This window comes from Numenius arquata, chromosome 10, assembly GCF_964106895.1.
Source record: "Numenius arquata chromosome 10, bNumArq3.hap1.1, whole genome shotgun sequence".
In the NCBI taxonomy this organism is placed as follows: domain Eukaryota; kingdom Metazoa; phylum Chordata; class Aves; order Charadriiformes; family Scolopacidae; genus Numenius; species Numenius arquata.
In genome coordinates this window covers 40,795,496-40,814,389 of record NC_133585.1, presented here as the reverse complement: position 1 = coordinate 40,814,389, position 18,894 = coordinate 40,795,496, and the positions used below count along the sequence as shown (strand labels likewise).

The 18,894-nt window shown below is 39.4% G+C and overlaps 1 protein-coding gene across 1 annotated transcript; it reads left to right on the top strand.

Moving 5' to 3' along the window:
• The first annotated feature begins 272 nt into the window (after window positions 1-272).
• On the top strand, window positions 273-18,683 carry MRPL1 (mitochondrial ribosomal protein L1). Its single transcript, XM_074154707.1, has 9 exons — window positions 273-326; window positions 505-601; window positions 1,737-1,980; window positions 2,588-2,671; window positions 4,229-4,300; window positions 4,524-4,635; window positions 5,951-6,051; window positions 13,626-13,707; window positions 15,626-18,683. Exons 1-9 carry the CDS (start codon window positions 293-295, stop codon window positions 15,799-15,801), a joined length of 1,002 nt encoding a protein of 333 aa, XP_074010808.1. The 5' UTR covers window positions 273-292; the 3' UTR covers window positions 15,802-18,683.
• The last annotated feature ends 211 nt before the right edge of the window (window positions 18,684-18,894 follow it).

Genomic DNA, 18,894 nt, shown 5'->3' with positions numbered 1-18,894 from the left:
GAGGCGCCGGCCGCCATGTTGGGTCTCTCTGCGGCAGGCCCAGCCCACTGAACCCCTCCGGGGGGGCTGTCAGTTTTGTCTGAGGCCGCCTTCTAGGCTGGTTCAGATCCGAGCTGGAGGTTTTTAATCCGGCAATGCCGGCCTCAGAGGGCACCGGACACCGGCCGGGCAGGGGGATGGGCGGACCGGTCTCGGCAGTGACGGGAGCGTACGGACGGCGACAGGGGGACGCACCGCGGCTCTTCCGGCCGTGCCGGAACCTTCCCGCGCTGCACCGCGGCGCCTCCCCAAGATGGCGGCGCCCGTTGGCCGCTGTCTGTGGAGAGGTGAAGGGGCTTCGCTGTCTCTCTCACCGGCGGCTTTTCCCTTGGCGGCGGGGCAGGGAGCGGCCTAGGGGGGCAGTGGGACCTGTCCGGGCGGGGGTGGTGGGCGACCCCCGGGGAGTAGAAGGAGGCCGGGAGGCCCCGGCGCCTGCCTGAAGCGATGTTTGTTTTTCCCTCGCAGCGCTTGCCCCGCGTCGCGGGCTCGACCAGCGCCTGGCTGCCGCCCTTGCTGTGGTGAGCGCCGCGCCGCCCGCCCGGCCCTACGCTGCGGCAGCCAAGTGAGTCCCTTCCCCCCGAAGCAGCTCTCTCGGCCGTCGGGTGTTTACAATGTCAGGGTGTCTTGGTTGTGTGTGTGTGCTGTTTTCAGTGTCTGCAGTGTTACTTTTTCAGTTGAGCTGGTTTTGGTGGCATCCTGCAAGCTGCTAGCTCCTACACAAACAGCCTGGGGAGCAAACATCGAAGCTGGACTTGCAGGGAGTGTTTTCTCTTACTCTTGGAATCGTGAATGTAACAGTTATGTGGAAGGATTTATTTGCTATTTCTGACGTCTGCTTTTAGAGGGTATGCTTAAGGAGTACTGTAAGCCTCAAAACTGGTGAGCTTACGGACACAGTTTTGAACAGTTCCTCTTCTTGCTTCCGGTTGTTTTTTATTGTTTAATTTGTCGCCTCTTTAATATTGCAGTGTAAGTGGGAGAAGTAAAACTGACCTCTGTGCACAGAGAACAGTGAGGTGTGCTGTACGCCAAGTGTTCTGAATTGTTGCAGACTCTTTCACCATAGTTAACAGGAGTGGAGTATCTAGCTATTACTTTAATTATATTTTTTTTTTCTCCTTAATTTGAGAGCCTTTGAAAATAGGTAGGAGAATAGGGATTGGGGTAAGTGTTTGTTAAATGCTTGCAAAATGATACAGGAAAGGGAGGAGAAACCTTTTTTGAAAAGTGGGACTGCCATGATCCACTATAATAATAAGAAAAACTCTGCAGGTGTGACTCCTGATTATCAGGAAGGTGTGTGGGATTTGCTTGTATTTAGAAGCAGCTTGGACGCAGTGCCCGCTGCCAGCCCATGTGAAGGCAAGACCTGAAAAAGTGTGTTAACTTAAACTGGTTTTGCTTTGATACAGTAGGAGGTCATTAACTTGGTTCCATGCCGCATACATGTGGCTATGTTGTTTGGAGAGCTTAATTGCCCTCAGAGCTTTTGATTTCTGAACATTTGATTTCTGTATTGGCCATCTAAAACAAGTAACTGTGATGAATCTAGGGATGCCATTCATCTTTGTATAGGACATTCCTTGTTAACTAATTGTCACTTAGTAAGTAGCACATGACAATATTTACTTTTTTCTTTTGGAACATGTGCCAGACTCTTCAGTTGATGATTTAACAATATTTTTTGTTTGTCCTAGAACTGCAAAAAAAGGTTCACGAAAGACCAAGCAGGAAGAAACAAAAAAGAAACAAGTAACTAGGAGGTGGCCGCTGATGAGCAAGCCTGTGGATGATGTATACTTGACGTGGTATTATGAGCGGCCATCCTATGATGTGGAAGAGGCTGTGGGTATGCTAAAGAAGTTTCAGGAACTGGACTTTACTTACCCCAAACAGTATGTCTATATTAACGTATTCCTAGATATGGCACTACAGAAGAAGGTAGGTTGGAAGCCTGTACAGATTTTGATACTTTTTTCTTTTTAATGTGGGAAGACTGTGTTTTAAGTACAGAGCAGATGCTGCTGTCGGCCTTCTTGGCTGCCTTTTGCAGCTTCTCTGACTGTCAGAATAACATGTGCTTTTGCAGGTGGTTTTGTACCTTTATACATGCATAACTATTAAACATGCCTCATACATCTGAGGTGAAGATAGCATCATCAAGAGTTTTGAAAATAAGTTATTATGTGACTAAAATTCATATCTGGCCAGAACTGATCAAACTAAGCTTTACATCTCTTCAGACTGTCCACTTAAAGATGCGTTACCAAAGCCACATGCGTGTTCTGGGATGATTGTTACCGGGAGAAGTGTGAAGACAAGCTTCTTTCTGCTTCTGTCCTTCACCTTCTCTTGATTTGTTTTTTTAAAAAATGTTGCTTGAAAGTATGCTATCTCTTGTTTGTCTATGATGTTTTTGATTTCAAGGTGTTTAGCCCAGTTCAGTCTTTTCCTCAAACTCCTTCTGTTTCACCCATAAGTGGAAGACAGGCCACTTTAGAGTTGGTTTTCTTTTTTTGTTTATTTTAATATTTTTCTTTCTTAATAGAAAAAAGTGGATCCATTTGCAAGCAGTGTTCTTCTTCCATATCGCTTTACAGATGAAGTGAATAAGGTCTTGGTTTTCACAGAGGTGGGTAAGCCTGAATTTCTTGGTTTATGCAGTTATGTATGTTCTTACAACAGTTCCCATGCAAGTACTATACCTTTTAAAGACTCTGCAAATGCTTTACTAGAACTCTTGTCTGTCTAGGATTCGTCTTCAGCAGCATCTTAATGTATTAACAAGCATCTTACAAGATTTCGTTCATCTTGATAGCTTTATGTATATGTAGATTATTCTGGCAATGTACTTCGGGAGTAAACATCTGCATAGATGTGACAAAGGAAGAGATGACTAAATATAGAGTAAATGTAGAGTAAAACCTTTGTCCCCTTTTTGTAGTAGACGCAGATGGCTTAGTGTAGCAGCCATGTCTAAGCCTTAGTAGGCAGTGCAGATTGGAAGTAGGTGTTATTCACAGTAACTTGTGCTGTAACAGGATACCTTTGGGGGAGGAGAGGAAAGTAACTTCTCCTCAAAAACCCTAAACAACTTAACAGCCTTCTGCCCCAAACCCTTTGCTCTCCTAGGAGTCTGCTAATGTGAAATAGTGTGCAGAGCAGTTGTAGCATCTGCATGAGACAAGTTTCAGCCTCTGCTGCTGTCCTTTATCAGTTAATCATTCTAACAGAATAGACCTACATATATCTATACGAGACTATCCTAGAGAACTGTCACAGATTTAGTTGACTACCCTTTGGGCTTAATTTTTGTAAAATTCCGTACTTGAGCTACAAGGTGAGAATCCTCCTACAGAACAGAGGGCTGACAAAAGATCTGAGCATGCCAGGTTCTCTGGTGCTCTATCTCACAACCTTCTTTCTTCACTCAAATTCATGTGGTATAAGAGAATCCCATGCCCCATGAACATGTATATGTGGAACAAGGTTGAGCGACTGAAACACTTGCTAGTGCTTTTGATGGAAGTGTGGAGCTATTCAATTTATTTTTGTGAGGAAAAGCTGATTCCAGCTTTGAGTCTTAAATGTCTGCTTGTCTCAAAAGCTTGAGCCAAAGTTTTTACAAAACTGATGCCTTTTACCTTTCTGTATTTCAGACTATTAAAAGTGAAACCTGGCACAGGACAGATGGGGTTAACTTCTAAATGCTCTTTGAAGCCAAAGTTCAATAGCACTTTCAGAAGTTGAATAGCCTTATTTTACAGTGTTTTTTAGTAGCATGTTCTGTGCTTTTCTTTAAGCTTAGAGTAAGATGTTGGCTCCATCCAGTGGATGGTTTGTTGTAGTTTGCAAGGGATGGAGGTGGGAGAGAAAGGGCTTTTGTAGAGCTCCTCAGCAAATGGGATGGGGTTTTCTCTTTCTCCAGTAGACGTTGACTAAAGACTTGACTATTGCTTCTTATTGGGACCTGGAGTGGAGTTGCTGCTCCTATATTAAATCGCTATCAGTAGATATTTTTTTGTCTTTGATTGCCTTAAACCATTCTTTTGTTCTTAACCTGTAAATAGCCTGTTCTTATACCCAGTTGTCCAAGATAAATCACCTATCCAGTGCTGTCGATACAGATTAATTAGTAGTACAGATGTTACTAAATTCGTGGTTTGTTTTTTTTTTTTTCTCTCAACAGAATGAGCAAGAAGCTGAAATAGCTCGAGAGAATGGAGCTGCTGTGGTGGGAGGAGTTGAATTAATCAAATGGGTATTTATTTTTTTTTTTTTAAGAATCATATAAATATCTTAACTTGAACAGTGACTGAGGGGGAGAAGCAAGAAACCTCACATCGAGTAAAGTCTAGCTTGAAGTTAGCAACCAATATGAAGAGTGAGAGATGGGTTTTTGTGCTTGGACATGCTTGTAGGTCAACTTGTGTATTGAGGTAATTTATTGTATTCCTAAATACACTTAATTGTTCTTGTTGCAGATTTTGGAAGATGAAATCCAAGTGGACTTCTATGTGGCTGTTCCTGCAATAATGCCTAAGTTAATACCATTAAGGAGCAAACTAAGACGAAAATACCCAAGCACAAAAAGAAGTAAGAATCAATTCTTTCTTATAAATCTCAAGTATTTAACAAGATTTAACTCTAGAGGTGACATTGAAACTTTTTTGACGGGAACGTATAATTACATTGAGTATTAGACTGTGACTGAACCACTTGTTTTGTCTTAGGTGAGAGTAGTTTTAGGAATCTAGAACTGTGCTTTTCTCCTACAACAGGCCAAGTGTGGGATTAGAATAAAGGTAAATTTGCCAACTAGTTGCCCCTGTGCTTGTTACAATCCTGATGAACTGTAGTAGTATTGTGAAGTTATGCAGGAAAGTAGAAGCAACTTGGAAAAAAAACCATATTCAGTGAGATAATTGTGTAATTGAACTGTTGTGCATTCGTCTGGATCCCAGCTACATGACTGCTACCGCTCATTCTGCCTGTTCTTTACTACTCAGCAATGGAGACATCAGTCTCTCAATGCTTTTATCCTCCCTTGCTGACTTTTAGCTATGTCTCAGGGGTCTATTTCAAATACGAATAACAAAAAGGCCTGTTTTTCAACCATATAGCCTGTGCCAGCTGTGTGAAAGCATTGAGTCTTGAACCATATCTCTTATTACCCTGCCCCAGCTGTCTTAATGTTTTGCAAGCTGCAGGCAGTGGTTTTAGGCTCCTAAACGTTTGAGACAAACCTATTAACCTGTCCAAAATGGTGCAACAGAGAATACTCCAGATAGCTTTCATTTGTTCCAAAAAGTGTATTATGCCATTATGAACTTTGTTTGCAGCTTATCCACAACCATTTTGTCTTGGAGTCGTCAAAAAACGTGTAGGAGAAGTAACGCTTCTATTTGAAACAATTGAGTGATGGTATGAATCTGTTAAATGTGAGACAAGAAATAGCGGTCTTGATTTGTGGGAATGGCTGGATTGGGCCAGTGTGTTTCTGGTAGCGTGTAACTTTTGTTGTTACGTAGTTTTAGACTTTGTTTTCAAGGCAGTCTTGGGACTTCTAAACTTAACTGAATAGGTTTTGGTCTTTGAAGCTGTTTTAATAGCATTAGGAAATAAAGTTTTGTTTTATATATACATAAACAGGTCCTTTATTTGAGGTGAAACCTTTATATTTCCTGCTATATTAGCTATTCATGTCTGCTGATTAATGAAGAAGGAGGGAAGATGGAAACGGTTTATAAAGTATATGTGAGGACACCATTGTCTTGTCCATGAAACTGCGTTTTTGATTGGACTTCAACTGCCTTAATTGAAAGATGGAATTCTCTCTTTACTTATGTCACACTTAGGCACTCTAATAAGCATTACTTGGACAACTTTTTTTCCTTTTTTTAAAAATTAGATTCCCTGGGCCATGATATTCCTAAAATGCTACAACTCTTCAGAGAAGGTCTTGAGTACATGGTACAAGATGAGCGTGTAATCAAGACAAGAATAGCAAGAGTAAGTTGTACATCGAGTTCTTAAGTTTTCTCTACCGAGCAGAACTGAAGTTAGTATTAAACATGTTTTTCCCCCTCTTTTTTTAGTTTGTGTGTTACCAAGATTTTTAACCATGTTCTTTAACTGACCTGTGAAGTAAATGGAACTCTTTGTTGTGTGACACATTGAGCTGATGCGGAAGCTGATGCCCTGTATGTTGTTAATGTGTGATCATAGAAGATGGCTCTGCTAAAACTGAGAGCAAGGCAGACCTGATGCTAAGTTAAGAATGCCAAGAGTGGGATCTGTCTTTGCCACTATATTAGCAAAGAATTGTAATAATGAACAAAACGGGATGAAAAACGTACTATTTCTAGTAATCTCCTTGTGGGTTGACATCTCAACATAGGCTTCCCTTTCCTCCTGCCTTCACCAGCACTCTTCTGTGAGTAAAATAAAGCTTATTTGTTATTAAGTAAATGAACTATGGGTTGTAAGTCTGTGGTTAATATGCACAGGTGGATCAATAAGTGCTTGCTTTAATAATTAAAGACTCATTTAATTTTGATAACTTCAGTCCTGGACCAGAGCAAAAAGCAAAAACTGTTTGCATTACACCTGAAATATAAAATTAACACGTACTTTGCTGTCATATAAGAAATTGGGTTTTATAAGAGTGTTTTTTCTTTTTTTTTTTTTTCCAGGCCCTTAATATGTTTTCCTTAATTTTTTTCTGTTATTTATTTATTTTCCCTGCTCCAAAGTGTGTTTTTTGTTTTGTTTCTGTCTCTTTGCAATCCTGTCTAATTTTTAGATTAACTGATAACTGGTACAGAAGGGAAGCATACAAGATATCTAACCCCTGAAGTTTTGTGTGGCTCTGTCAGAGATAAGCAAGTTTATTAATTCTGGGTAGCTGGTCTGGGTTGTACATGTGAATTTTGAGGGCTTGCTTATCTATGTGATACTCAAAGCTGAAGTTCTTGGGGCTATTCTGCTAAAGTGTGTTATATATTACACTTTGATACAGGCAGGAATTATCTTTAGCTCTTTGTAAGTTTAATGGACTGTGTGAAATGCCTCAAATCCATAGAACAGTCTTGGTTTCAAGTATTGTGACTGAATTCTTTAATTTTTGCTTTGGATTGCTTAAACTTTAATCATTTAATACTGTAGATCAGGCTAAAAATACCTGCAAATTAAAGTTACTGTAAAGTTGCTTTTTGTTTAGTAAACAAAAGAAAGTCAGAAAAAGTCAGAAAAGTCATGTTTTTAATAAAGGTGAATGAAGAACTCTGTCTTGACAGTACTCGGTGCAATTGCAGTTGGTTCTGCTTTGTGCAGCTGTGGCTAGAGTTTTCTGAAGTTAAAGCCTTGTCCTGTTAGTGATGCAAGATGTTGGTGTTACAGATGACCCTTAGGTTCTGTGTTTAGGCGGCTCAGCCCTGCAGTTTTGTGGCACTTCAGAAGATTTGGTGCAGCCAGAGATGTCACTCTGTACAAGTAAACAATAGGTTCTCATGAATGAACTCTTCATCCTGGATCAGAAATGGCACGGTGAGGGTTTGCTTGCAGAAGGAGTTCATATGTGCAAAGTTAATGTCAGCTACATGGCAGAGGTGACTCTAACACCGCACGCGGTGTGTGACATGCTCTGTCACACTGTTGTGTACTGAGTTGTGTGCAGTGGGATGACTCAGTGGTTATGGCTGGTGTAAAACGTCTCCACCCTCTCTAGCTACTATCCTTTACCTGACCTAGTTTTCTTAGTGTTTGCGCAGCAGAGCTGGAAGGAAATCGAGTGCAGGCGAGGCCATGAGAGCCTTGAATAGTTATGCATATCTGTTCACCACTACATCAAGAGCTTTTTAAATTTAAATCTTGTCAGTGAGAAAATAATAATTTATCAATTACACAGAAGCATGAAGATCTATTGCTGTATTCTACACAGTAGCGTAGATGATTCTGGGAGTCTGCCAAGCTGGTATTTCTCAAAGAGATGTTTTCCCTTTAGTGCTGTTGTCTCATGTTGCCTGTTAGTTCAATTATGGCCAGTGGCTTGATGTAATGCTGCACTCCCACATAACTCTGCAGCCTCAGTAGTGTTTTTTTAGTAGTAATTGAGATGTCTTTGAAAAGCCCAGAAGTTGGCAGCAGTTAAGTTTAATTAGTAGATCTGAAGTTGTGAAACTGAGAACGTAAAATATTCTTTTAAGACATGGAGCTTAAAGTGGAAGGGAGACAAATGAGGACACTTGGGATATCTCCTTCAGAATCAAGCTGTCTGCAGAGGGAAGCTTAGAGTAAAATTTTGAGGGTTTTGACAATGTCTTGAGTCCAGACAGGGTGCTGTTGATCACTACAAAATTTTCTTTTTCCCAAGTCAGAGTTGTCTTCAGAAAAACCAGAGTCCAAAAGTGACACCAGGAAACAATTTCTAGTGTATCTGTGCAGAGAGCTGCCTGTGAAATGATTCCTCTGTGGAAAAGAGTAAGATGATTTCAGGAGGTGAGACTTCAAAGTTAGCTCAGAAGGATGTATTTTCTGGGAAGGGATGTGTTTAGTATGGAGAAATGTGTACTGAACCAGGGATCTCTCCAGCTTGGTAACCAGAACGTACAGGTGCATGGAAGGGAAAGTTGAGGCAGGAAACAGAAATGCGAGTTTGCAGTAGAAGTAGCATCTACCTCCCTTGAGTGTTAATGGGATTGAAGGCCTGAAGTGTCAGTGTCCCTTGAAAAAGGGGAAAAAAAAAAAAAACCAAAACAAAAACCAAACCCAACCAAAAAAATGCCCTAATGGATCCTTAGCTTTGAACCCCTTAAAGGGGGAGGAAGGAAATCCCAGAGTTGAGGAAAAGCTGTTAGCTCTTGCCATTTTGAATGCTTGAGAGTTGAAATATGTTTATTGGGACATGAGGGGAATAATGCAAAAAGCATAGGTTGTAATAGTTGTCTTTTGTTACCTGTTTGAGCTGTTTTTTAGTTGAGAGATTACACAGAAAGACTTGCCATTTTGCAATGTTATTTCTAAATTATTCCAACTATTGACAAGTCCAGGATGAGTGAGATATTCAGCCTTAAATTATGTACCTTGGAGTTGAAGGTGTTGTGTAGGTCCTGAGGGTGTGTGCTGGACTGTACCTGAATAAAGACTTCATAATAGTCTCATACTGGCAAAAGGCTTGACTTTGGAACAAAACAGGACTAAGGATGTGGAAAAAGTTGTAGCAAGTTAAACTAGGAATAGGAAATAATCCTCTTCAACATCCTCAATAAGGGTGTTTCTATGCCTACAATTTTTTTTTTCCTTTCCTGCAGACTACCCAGGGTTACTACCTCAGAAATGCATCTACCTTGAGTGCCAGGATAAGAAAATGCTCACTGCATGGTCCATATTATTATAGGCTCCTACACAGAACTGTTTTTTCCCTTATTCTGACCTTCTCAGGAAGGTTCATAACTGAGCAGAAACGTGTGAAAGCAAAGCAAGACAAAATACATCAGCACTCTTATTGATACTGTCAGTTCTCCAGATGTCTCTGCAAATGGTGCAGAAATGTTGTTCTGCTGCGTTTGTCAACACTTAACTGTTGATTCAGAGGCTTTCTTTTTGTTCCTGAAAGCAGAGATGTGAGTTTCTGCCCTTGCTGTGTAATGAAAGATGCTTGATGTCCCAGAATAACAGCCAAGTAGAGTTGCATTATGCTGCAGCAAAGCAAAATAAAACTTGTTAGGAGGAGCTCTAAACCTGATTTTTAAAATATGTGTAGTTACCGTTTTGTGTAGAGGCATTTGAAGACAAGTTCTTAGAGTTCAGTGGAGTCAAGTCTGGTTGTGTTATAATGATGCAGAAGTTGTGTATTCTTATGGGATGCTGGTCAAATTACCATTGGTAATTGCTTGGCAGTTTATTGTGCACCAGAAATGACTCACCATTGCAAAAAAGTAAAATAGGTGAAAAAGGCAAATGTATTAATAGACTGCATGAGGAGATAAAAGGTACGTGCTTGGAAAACAGAGCTATGAACTCATGTCTGTTTTCATTAACTCATTTCTTGGTTTGCATTTAGCTGAAACATAAATATCTTTTTTTGTGGATATTTGGAATTCTAGACCTTGCTGTTGAGGGAGCCAAACCTGAAGTTCTGGGTCTGTATGGGTTTTCTATTCTTCTTAGTTTGTCTTTGGTTCTTAGTTTGATTCCATTAATTTTCTGTTGCTCGGTCTTTCTTTTTTTGATGTATAGATGATATGTACTGGACTTTACTTCATTTTATTTGCCGTCTTTTATTTGCTGGTTCCCAGACCATTAAGTATCTTACGTAGTAGTCATGCATGTCTCAAATTGCATCTCTCCCCTGTACCTAGGAACAGGATATTTTTTTTGTCTGCTGTGGTGTAGAAGATGAATTAGTCTCTTTCTCTATAACCTTTGCATCTGCAGGACTTTGCTGTCTTGCTCTTTTTTGGGGGTGGGGGAGGTGGGAGAGGGAGGTGGTTCGTGCTCTTGAACTGGAATATTCATCTGAAATGCTGGGTTCCTTTCTCTGCATAACCTACTTTGTCACATGTGGTGCACACACTCCATACTACTTCTACCATGCAGAACAGCTTTGCTGTGTCTACTTGTGAGTTTTTTTTCCTGGCTAGTTTCTAGCTTTGTTTTCCCACCCTCTGATTCTTAAAGGATTGAGTTAAATAGCTGGCAATAATCTTGTTTTGCAGAGCGTTAATCGTTTTCTGTTAATCACTTCTCATCTCCTACCAAGAGTTTCTGCCCTGCCATGACTGCCATTCCCTACATGTGTGTTAGATTTGAACTGCCTGGTAGTTAAGTCTGCAGTACAGTTCCGGTGCTCTGAATGATCTCGTGATACAATTCTCTAAATATGGTTTAGAAAAGCAGTTCTGTGCTTAAAGCTAGTATTTTAATAGTAGGGCATCTTTTTGTTCTTCATATTTAGCCAGTTGTTCTTCATATTTAGCTAGTTAGTTCATGTTCTTGCATATTTAGCCAGTTGCAGTCTTGTAAAGGTCCCCCTAGAAGATGCAAAGCATTGAGACTTTATGAAACAAGCTTCAAACGTGATCTGTTTTGGTGAAACTTGTGCAATGCTGAATATTAATAGGCAATTTCCCATTAGGAAAGAATTAGTAGGAGGCCCCTTTACAGACAAATATAACATATGTCCTTAATAAAAATAAAAAAAAGGAATTAATAACTTGCCTGAATCTTTTTACAGCACCTTGTGCTGCTCTAGAGAGAAGCGTCCTAAACTTTAAATGATAAAAGACATAATAATTCATTTCTGTGTTCTGATTGTAGTATATACTGTCACTTTCGAAGGCACTTTGTGGTTAGGTTGTATTTATATAAAAGTGAATTAGAAATTGATTTATAGTTGCTCCCTCTGCAGGCATGGTTATTCTTCAGGAAAGATATTTAGCTCTCACTGCAATCTATCTGAACAGAGTAGCTTGCACAGCCTTGAAGATCTGGTCCAGAGTACTTTTGTCAATTTGGTGAAGGTTTGAATTAAACTAAATACCTATGTACTGATACACAGTGATTGTGTATACACAAGGATTTACTGTGGAATACTTACTTGGAAGCTGGAATATTTAGTTGGATGTGGAAGCTATTTTTTAAATACTTGGAACCCTCTGAGCATTACCTGTCTTCATTATGGAGCTGTCAGCATCTCAAGTAAACGATCGTATTTGATCTCTTGGGATGTGTCATGTTGTCTGACTGAATGCAAGTCACTCTGTCCTATTTTCCTGTCTTAACAAATGCAGAATATTAACTAATGTCTTCGTATTTGGAGATGGGTCTTGTCTTATAATGTGTTGTACTTCTAAATCCTTATGTGTAACTTGTTAAGAGCAACTGGCAAATTCTGTCTCTTATGAATGCTTCTGGACTCTTACAGGTGCTGAATGCCAAGTAGCTCACTGAAAATGTACAATTTTCAAGGTTTGCTTAAGACCTGAACTTGGCATAAGGTTTGGAAGCAAGTGCTGTTTGAGCCTTCATTTGAAGTATAGTTTCTAATTAGTTATTACCAGTGAATTGTTTTGTTCAAATGGTTCTGAGTATTCCTTTATTTTGAATTCGGTACAGCATGGTGAGTCTGTTAGAGAAGTGAAATGCTCAGCATTAACTAACAGATTTTTACGTCTGTTAATTTATGAACGACTAAGCATGTTGCAACCAGCATAACAATGATAAAGACAAATGTGTTCTGGCCTGTGTAACAGAGGAACTGCATTTGGATTGTAAGTCTGCCAGAAGAGCACAAAGAGAGATTAATGGACCAGATCTGGCAAGAGAGTAGTCAAGTATAACAGTATTTCTATTGCAAAGTAATGCATGCATTTACATACGAGCGAGATATTAATAAAATATGCTTATACTACATTGGGAGGTGGTGAAGAGAAAGAGGGGACCCCAGTGTTGCCTGTATGCTCTCATGAAATTGAGTTAATTCTGTGAGAATAAATGCTATTTTTTTTTCTTAAATCTGTAGTTGAAACCTCTAGAAAAATAACTTGATTTTTCATCCAGATAAAGATATGTGGATGGTATGGGTGAGACCAGACAGCAAATTAAATAAAGCTTAGCAGGGCATCATAGCAGCCAAACAGTAAGTCTGAGAAATGTGTGTTGAGCTCTCCAGGAGCTGAGAGATTGGTCAGTCCTGGCTTTGACCCAAGGGGGTTCAGGTTGGTCTGTCTCTTGATCATGAGTTGCACGTCCTTGAAGAGAATCCTGATGAGATGAGCGGCAGTCATGGTTTAAAGGTGATTGGTATATGAGGGAAGATGGACGTATTAATTTTTTGGCAACAATGTTCACTTCCAAGTTGACTGGTCCAGTGAGGATCATGCATATGTCTGAGTTAAGGTGTGCTTGAGTTCTCTGTTCAATGAGGACATTAGGCAGAATGAGGAGCCATCAGTGCACAGATTTTGTTCAAAGGTCAAAAATGCCATGGATAGGAACCGGGATGTGTAAAAATGGTAGATACAGAACAGTATATGTTTAGAGCTCAGTGCTTCCATGTACTTTATGTAAAAAGTAGAAATTCTATGTGATATGTTAAAGTGGGAAAGAAAAGGGAAAAAAACCTATATATTTTTAAAATTATTAATTTGGTTCTGCTAAAGTTCTTAATACCTTCAATTTTAGATGCTTGTGGTTATTTGATTGATTTTGTGGTCTTTGAACTTTTTGAAGCTTCTTTCCTCAAATACTTTATTTTAATGTGATTTTTGAAAAAAAAACTTGTACATATATATTTATTTTTAAGATTTTTTACCTCTTTAAAGCTACATGTTGTTACAGAGCTGTAGGAATTTGATGTCACTAGTAGAAATATGGAGAATAATGATGAGCGTATAACCATGTATAAAATTTTTTTCTCTGAGTCATTTGGATAAAGCTGTTAATGGGATTTGTAGCTCCTTAACAGGGAACACAGAGAAACAAAATCTGTCTAAATGTAGAATAGGTATATACCCAGCGCTTTCAGATTTATTAATCTAGGCTTTAAGTATCACTGTGGCTAACTTTGTGTTATCCTTTTTCAGCTGGATATGCCTACTGAGCAGATAGTTGCCAATCTAAAAGCAGTTATCAATGATATCTGCACGTTCAAGCCATTGACTTATGGTAAGTAGTTGTTCTTCTAATGTGGTAGTTGAAGTTACAGCAAACAAAATTAAGAAATGAGTATTCTTTACCGGATTGTCATTAAATTACTTTGCTGCCTTGGGACAGGAGGAGGGAACTGTCAGGCAGCTCGGTAAATCAAGACCTAGGACCTTGACAGACTGTAAGGGCATGAATAGTATCTGCTCTCGTTTATGTGAACTCTTATTGCACTGCGGCACTACCTAAGTGTTTGCTTGAGGGAAGAAGTGAGATGATATACAAAACTAAGGTTGCAAGCTTGATGCTTAACTGGATAAAAGCCATACAAGGAAATCCTTAGGAGAAATGGTGGTCTTAAGCATCTGTGTGCATTGGTTTTAACCCACTGACATGATGTTGCTGTGGCTCAGTGCAAAAAATATGAACCCGGAATCCACCTGCAGTTGCCTTAGGTAAAACCTGTGCTTCATTTAACATGTAGACTGATGTTAACTACCCTGTTTGAAGGTATACCACCATTTTCGTTTCTATAATCGAGGCACTTTTAAAATTGCTGCCACTAGAAGCGAAAAGCTGTTAATCTTTTTGATTATTACTATTACTTAGTGAAAGGATCAGGTTACAAAAGAGTAAAGGTGTGAATTTTGTGTGTTGTTCCTGTGGGTTCTGCTTATGGAATATGAACAACTAATGCTCTATCTGCTCTTTGTCATAATGAAGTAAACTTAAAACAAATGTCATCTGCTTAGCTGGAGTGGAAATGGTGATTTATGAACATGATTTTATGGAAGAATAGCCTTGTTTAAGTTAAGAAAACAACTTTTTATATTAATAATGGCTTAGTGTCTGCAAAAAGAATCATCTTGCATCTCTTCCAGTGATGCTGTTAACAGTAACAACTGTACAGAGAATAGGCCACAAAAAGCCAGGGACACATGCCTTTAGAAGCATTTCAGCCCAAATAAAAAGTATAAGGGGTTGGTTGACTTGAAATATGAGTAAATAGCAGAAAGTGATGGTATTTCTGTCCTTAATGAGTTTATATGTGAACTACGCCAGCCTACTTAAGTAAGGGTAACCTCTTCTGGTCTTAGCATTTCTATTGATTTTGCAGTATCAAGCTTGATTCTTTGTGGTGGGTCTTTTACTGGCTTAATTAAAAATATTTTTAGTTTGTAGGAAGCAAACTTGATAATGAACATATCTTTTAAACGATGGAATCTACATATCCTTGCTAACTGTCAATAACTTGGAAAGATACCTGTTCTCTGATTCCTTTCAGGCTTTCCGTATGTAATAGCATGTCTTCATGCAGCTGTGTAGGTATCGCTAAAACACCGTTCCTCTACAAGGATCCTCTTGATCTAATGCAAGACTGAAAATACCACTAGGCAAATGTTCTCAGAGTATAATGTAGATTGATTTAATCTTCCATAAAGAAATCTGACTATTTCTGTAGTTCTTCTCAAAGTGTTCCTTCAGCATTTCATGGTGGGATCCTGAATTAGCAATGGTTTCTTTTGTGCCCTGAGTCATGTAGGAATATTTGGGCGATCAACAAACTCCATATCTTGCTAGTCAAGATCACTTGCCAAAGTTATTTCACCTGTATTTCATTTTTTGGAGTGTGTGTGAAGCTTTACTTGTATGTTCTAAGGCCCAGGGGCACCAGTGATGTCAACTGCTGGTAAAGGTACCGAAGGAGCAAGGTAGCCATCAAATTAGTACCTTCTACAGTGCCAGAGTAGGAATTGCATTTTGAGCCCAGTCTGCCAGGGTGGATGTAAAACTCTCTGTACTGAAGGGATCTGTCTACATGTGTAGTTCTGATTCTGATCATGTGTTTGACACAGTATGGATTAGTACTACAGTAAATCAGCCTGGAGGCATGAAAAGTGGTAGAGCGACCTAATTGGTGGTGTTCTTTGTTTTCTAGGACCTTTTGTGCAGAAGTTGGTTATTAGGTCTTCAACCAGTGAAGGTTTGTTATTGAACCTTGATGGACTTTTGCCTCAGGTGGAGAAAGTAGAAGATGAAGAAAAAAATGCAGAAGACGGAGAAAAGCATGCAGAAGATGAAGAAAAACATGTTCAAGAACCTGTTAGTACCTGATGTCTTTCCTTGTAGGTCTGATGATCAAGCTTAGAAAGCAAATGGTGTAATTCAAATCATTCTTTATGAAAAGAAAAAATAAATTTAACTTGTGAATTTCACTTGTAAATTCTGTGTAACAAGAAACATTGTCACGAACAGGAGTCTGTCAAAACCAAAGACATTTTAAGTTCCTTTTGTTGGTAGCTGAAAGCTCCCTAGTTTTTGTCGTTGTTTTTTTCTTTGCACGTAATAATTCTTACTTCAATAAAAGTATTTCTATAACTTCTGAAGTACTGCCGTCCAATTTCCACAGTTGCAACTGAAAGGCCAGCACGTGTTATATCCATAATGCTGGGCTTTTTACTGTGGGAATTGCAGAACGTTCAATGCTTTTGTTGTCTCAGCTCAGTCTCCCCCAGAGCAACTAATGCAGCTACTTGTGGAAAGCTGCTGTACAAATTGCAAATGAAGGAAACTAATTTTTATTTACTGTTCCATTTTTCTGCAAAGCCAGAGATGGTGTTCCTTTTGAGTTGGTGGGAGTCTGCACGACGCTTGTGATATCTCACTTTGTTTTCATTTAATCTGCTTACCCAGATACTGGAGGGGTATACAGAGGGTTACTGCTCTGCTACTTTGAGCCTCTGAATGCAGGTTAGTCTTTGTAAAAAACTGTAACAGGTGAGGTTATTCTAAGGAAAAATGGGATGCATTCTGTGGGAGGAGTAACCATGCACCTTATCTTTCAAATAATGCTGTTTCATCTATGCATAACTGATATAATGCCCCTCGGACATGAAGAGCACATACATAACAGGAGTAGCTAGGAGCTGTAAGGTTGTAGTTCTGTGCTAGGTTAGTCATCTTGAAGGTGTGCTAGCTTCTGTAGACCTGTCTAGAAGACACTGGTGGGGTTCACCTTTGGTTATCTACCTGCTTAACTTTGTTTCTCTGACTTTTAGTAGCTATGCATACCACTTTGATTTGGCAGAAAATTTTGGAGAAAAAGAAAAGACTCTAATTGAAATGGAGGTCTCTTAGCAATAGCAGAGTTGGATGTAAGTGATAGATTCTGAATAAATGATGTGAACTCTTGTTGGGGTTTGAGCTCTTAAACTCAAATCAGAAAGCTTAACTTGGCAATGGTTCCATTTTTTGCACAGTTAGCTTTTTGTTCTTTGGGGCTGGTTGGTGTGGGTAAAACAGATTAAAACCAAAACACCAACCCTTTTTTGCAATGGCCAGTCTTGAGTGTGTTTGTAATGTAATCTTACCTTTGTGCCTGATTTAAGTCTGTGACAATTGCTTTGACTTCTTATTTTACTTATCGTGTTTTCCTCCAGCATAGTGCTTAAATATAGACTGGAGACCAGCATAAATATATATGCATCTTTTAAATGACTGTTTAAAAATAGGCGGGTTTTGCTTTGCTGCAGAATTTCTTTCCCAGTTTTTTCCAGCAGGTGGCTTTCTTGTTCCCTTCTGTAGAGGTGTTAGGAAGAGTTTCTCAGCGGGCTTTGTTTTTTTTTGACTTTGTTGCTGAACATGTGTTAGTAAAACTACACCCTAAAATGTAAGATGGTTCCAAGAAGGAATGACTACTTACAAAAGAGATGAGCTTATCTGAATCTGGAAGAGTGGTTTGTATTTGCAGCTTTAAATCATTCCTATTATTTGTTGCAGGGCTCGTTTTTCTAAGAGGTTACCCATGTCTGTCTGCATAGAAATTCTTGTACCTCCTGTCTGAAGCATTTGGCAGCTGTCAGTCGGGGTGCTTGACAGATTACTGTTAGGCCACGCTGTTGTATTCTTGATTATGTGAGATGCTCTTCTCGGAGTTTGATCAGAAAATTCCCTTAGGGGAAAAGGAAGGCTTCACACAGACTTCAGTAGACTTACTAGGTAGTATGTGGAAAAAGCAATGCCAGTGCACTTAAATAGCCATCTTAAACACATTTTTTACTATCGGCTGTGCTCGTACGCCCAGTAGAAAGAAGAAAATTAAATCTGTTGCTTTTCGAAGTGAAGAGTTGATGTGATTGGCAAAAACATTGTCAAGTGTGTTCAGTGATGTTAACTGCCCTAAACATCCCATTTGGTCCAAATTTTCTGGCATCAGGAATTGGTGATGAGGAGGCTGGTAATGGCAGTCTTTTGCAAGTGTCTTTACAATGCATAACGTTTTGGTTTTCCTCCTCCTTCCTCTGTTCTGCAGAAGTTCAAGTTACAGAGTAAAGCTTTTTTAGCTCCTTAATACTGATGTCTTCTAATTTCTAGTCTGGAGCACCAGGGAAGTTTCAGAAGATAGGTGAGGCTAGGTAATCAAAAGGAAAACAGGTTTTTTTAAAGTGTTTCAAATTTGTGGGTTTTTTCCCCTCCACCCTGTGCCTTAAGTAATTGATTGTACTGATTACTGATGGTTGTGTACTGGCAAGGCTAGTCTACGCCAACATAGGCTGGGGTAGCAATTTAATCAGTCTGCAGCAAAAAGCTTGATTACCTATGACAAGTTTTACCTAGATGTTTTTTGCCTAATGAAAAAAAGCATTAATCATGTTGCATAAGCACCTCATCTGCAATATGTCTAGCTTCATTAGCCCAAGTACAGCATGCTCTGCAAGTACATCACTGATGTTGTAACCTTTTTCCTACCTGGAGTTTGTGCTGAGGATGCACGCTTGCGTGAGTGGAAAAGAAGAGGCCATGGAGGTGTGCTTTGTTTTGAGGACCTTGCTCTTTTATGCGTCTCAAATGGATCACGAGCGGTTGATTAATGCTCTGAATTTTAGCAAAAGGTAGGATATTGTTTTACAGGAATGTTGTTTCATCCTGCAAATAACATTTTCTGCCTGTGTGTAAGCAAAGAGTGTATTTATTACTAATAAATTACATATACAAGGAATATTATGAGATACTATAGTAGTTATGTGCTGTTTTGCAACCCGAAAGGAATAATGTGAAGCTAAGTTACCTGTTGGTGTAGAAAAGCAAGGCTTGTGATGTCATTTGCATAGGTTTCTTGGTCTCTTCTCTATTTTTTTTCTTGGCTTATTTCAATATGGAAAAAGGTGGATGTTCCCTTTTGAAGATAAGTGGCTTTTTAAAAAAGTG

Excerpts from the sequence above, each read along its gene's own strand:
- MRPL1 (XM_074154707.1), top strand. The coding sequence starts at position 293 with ATGGCGGCGCCCGTTGGCCGCTGTCTGTGGAGAG. Across the intron at positions 602-1,736 it reads CCCTACGCTGCGGCAGCCAA|AACTGCAAAAAAAGGTTCAC; the intron begins GTGAGTCCCTTC and ends TGTTTGTCCTAG. Across the intron at positions 4,636-5,950 it reads ATACCCAAGCACAAAAAGAA|ATTCCCTGGGCCATGATATT; the intron begins GTAAGAATCAAT and ends TTTAAAAATTAG.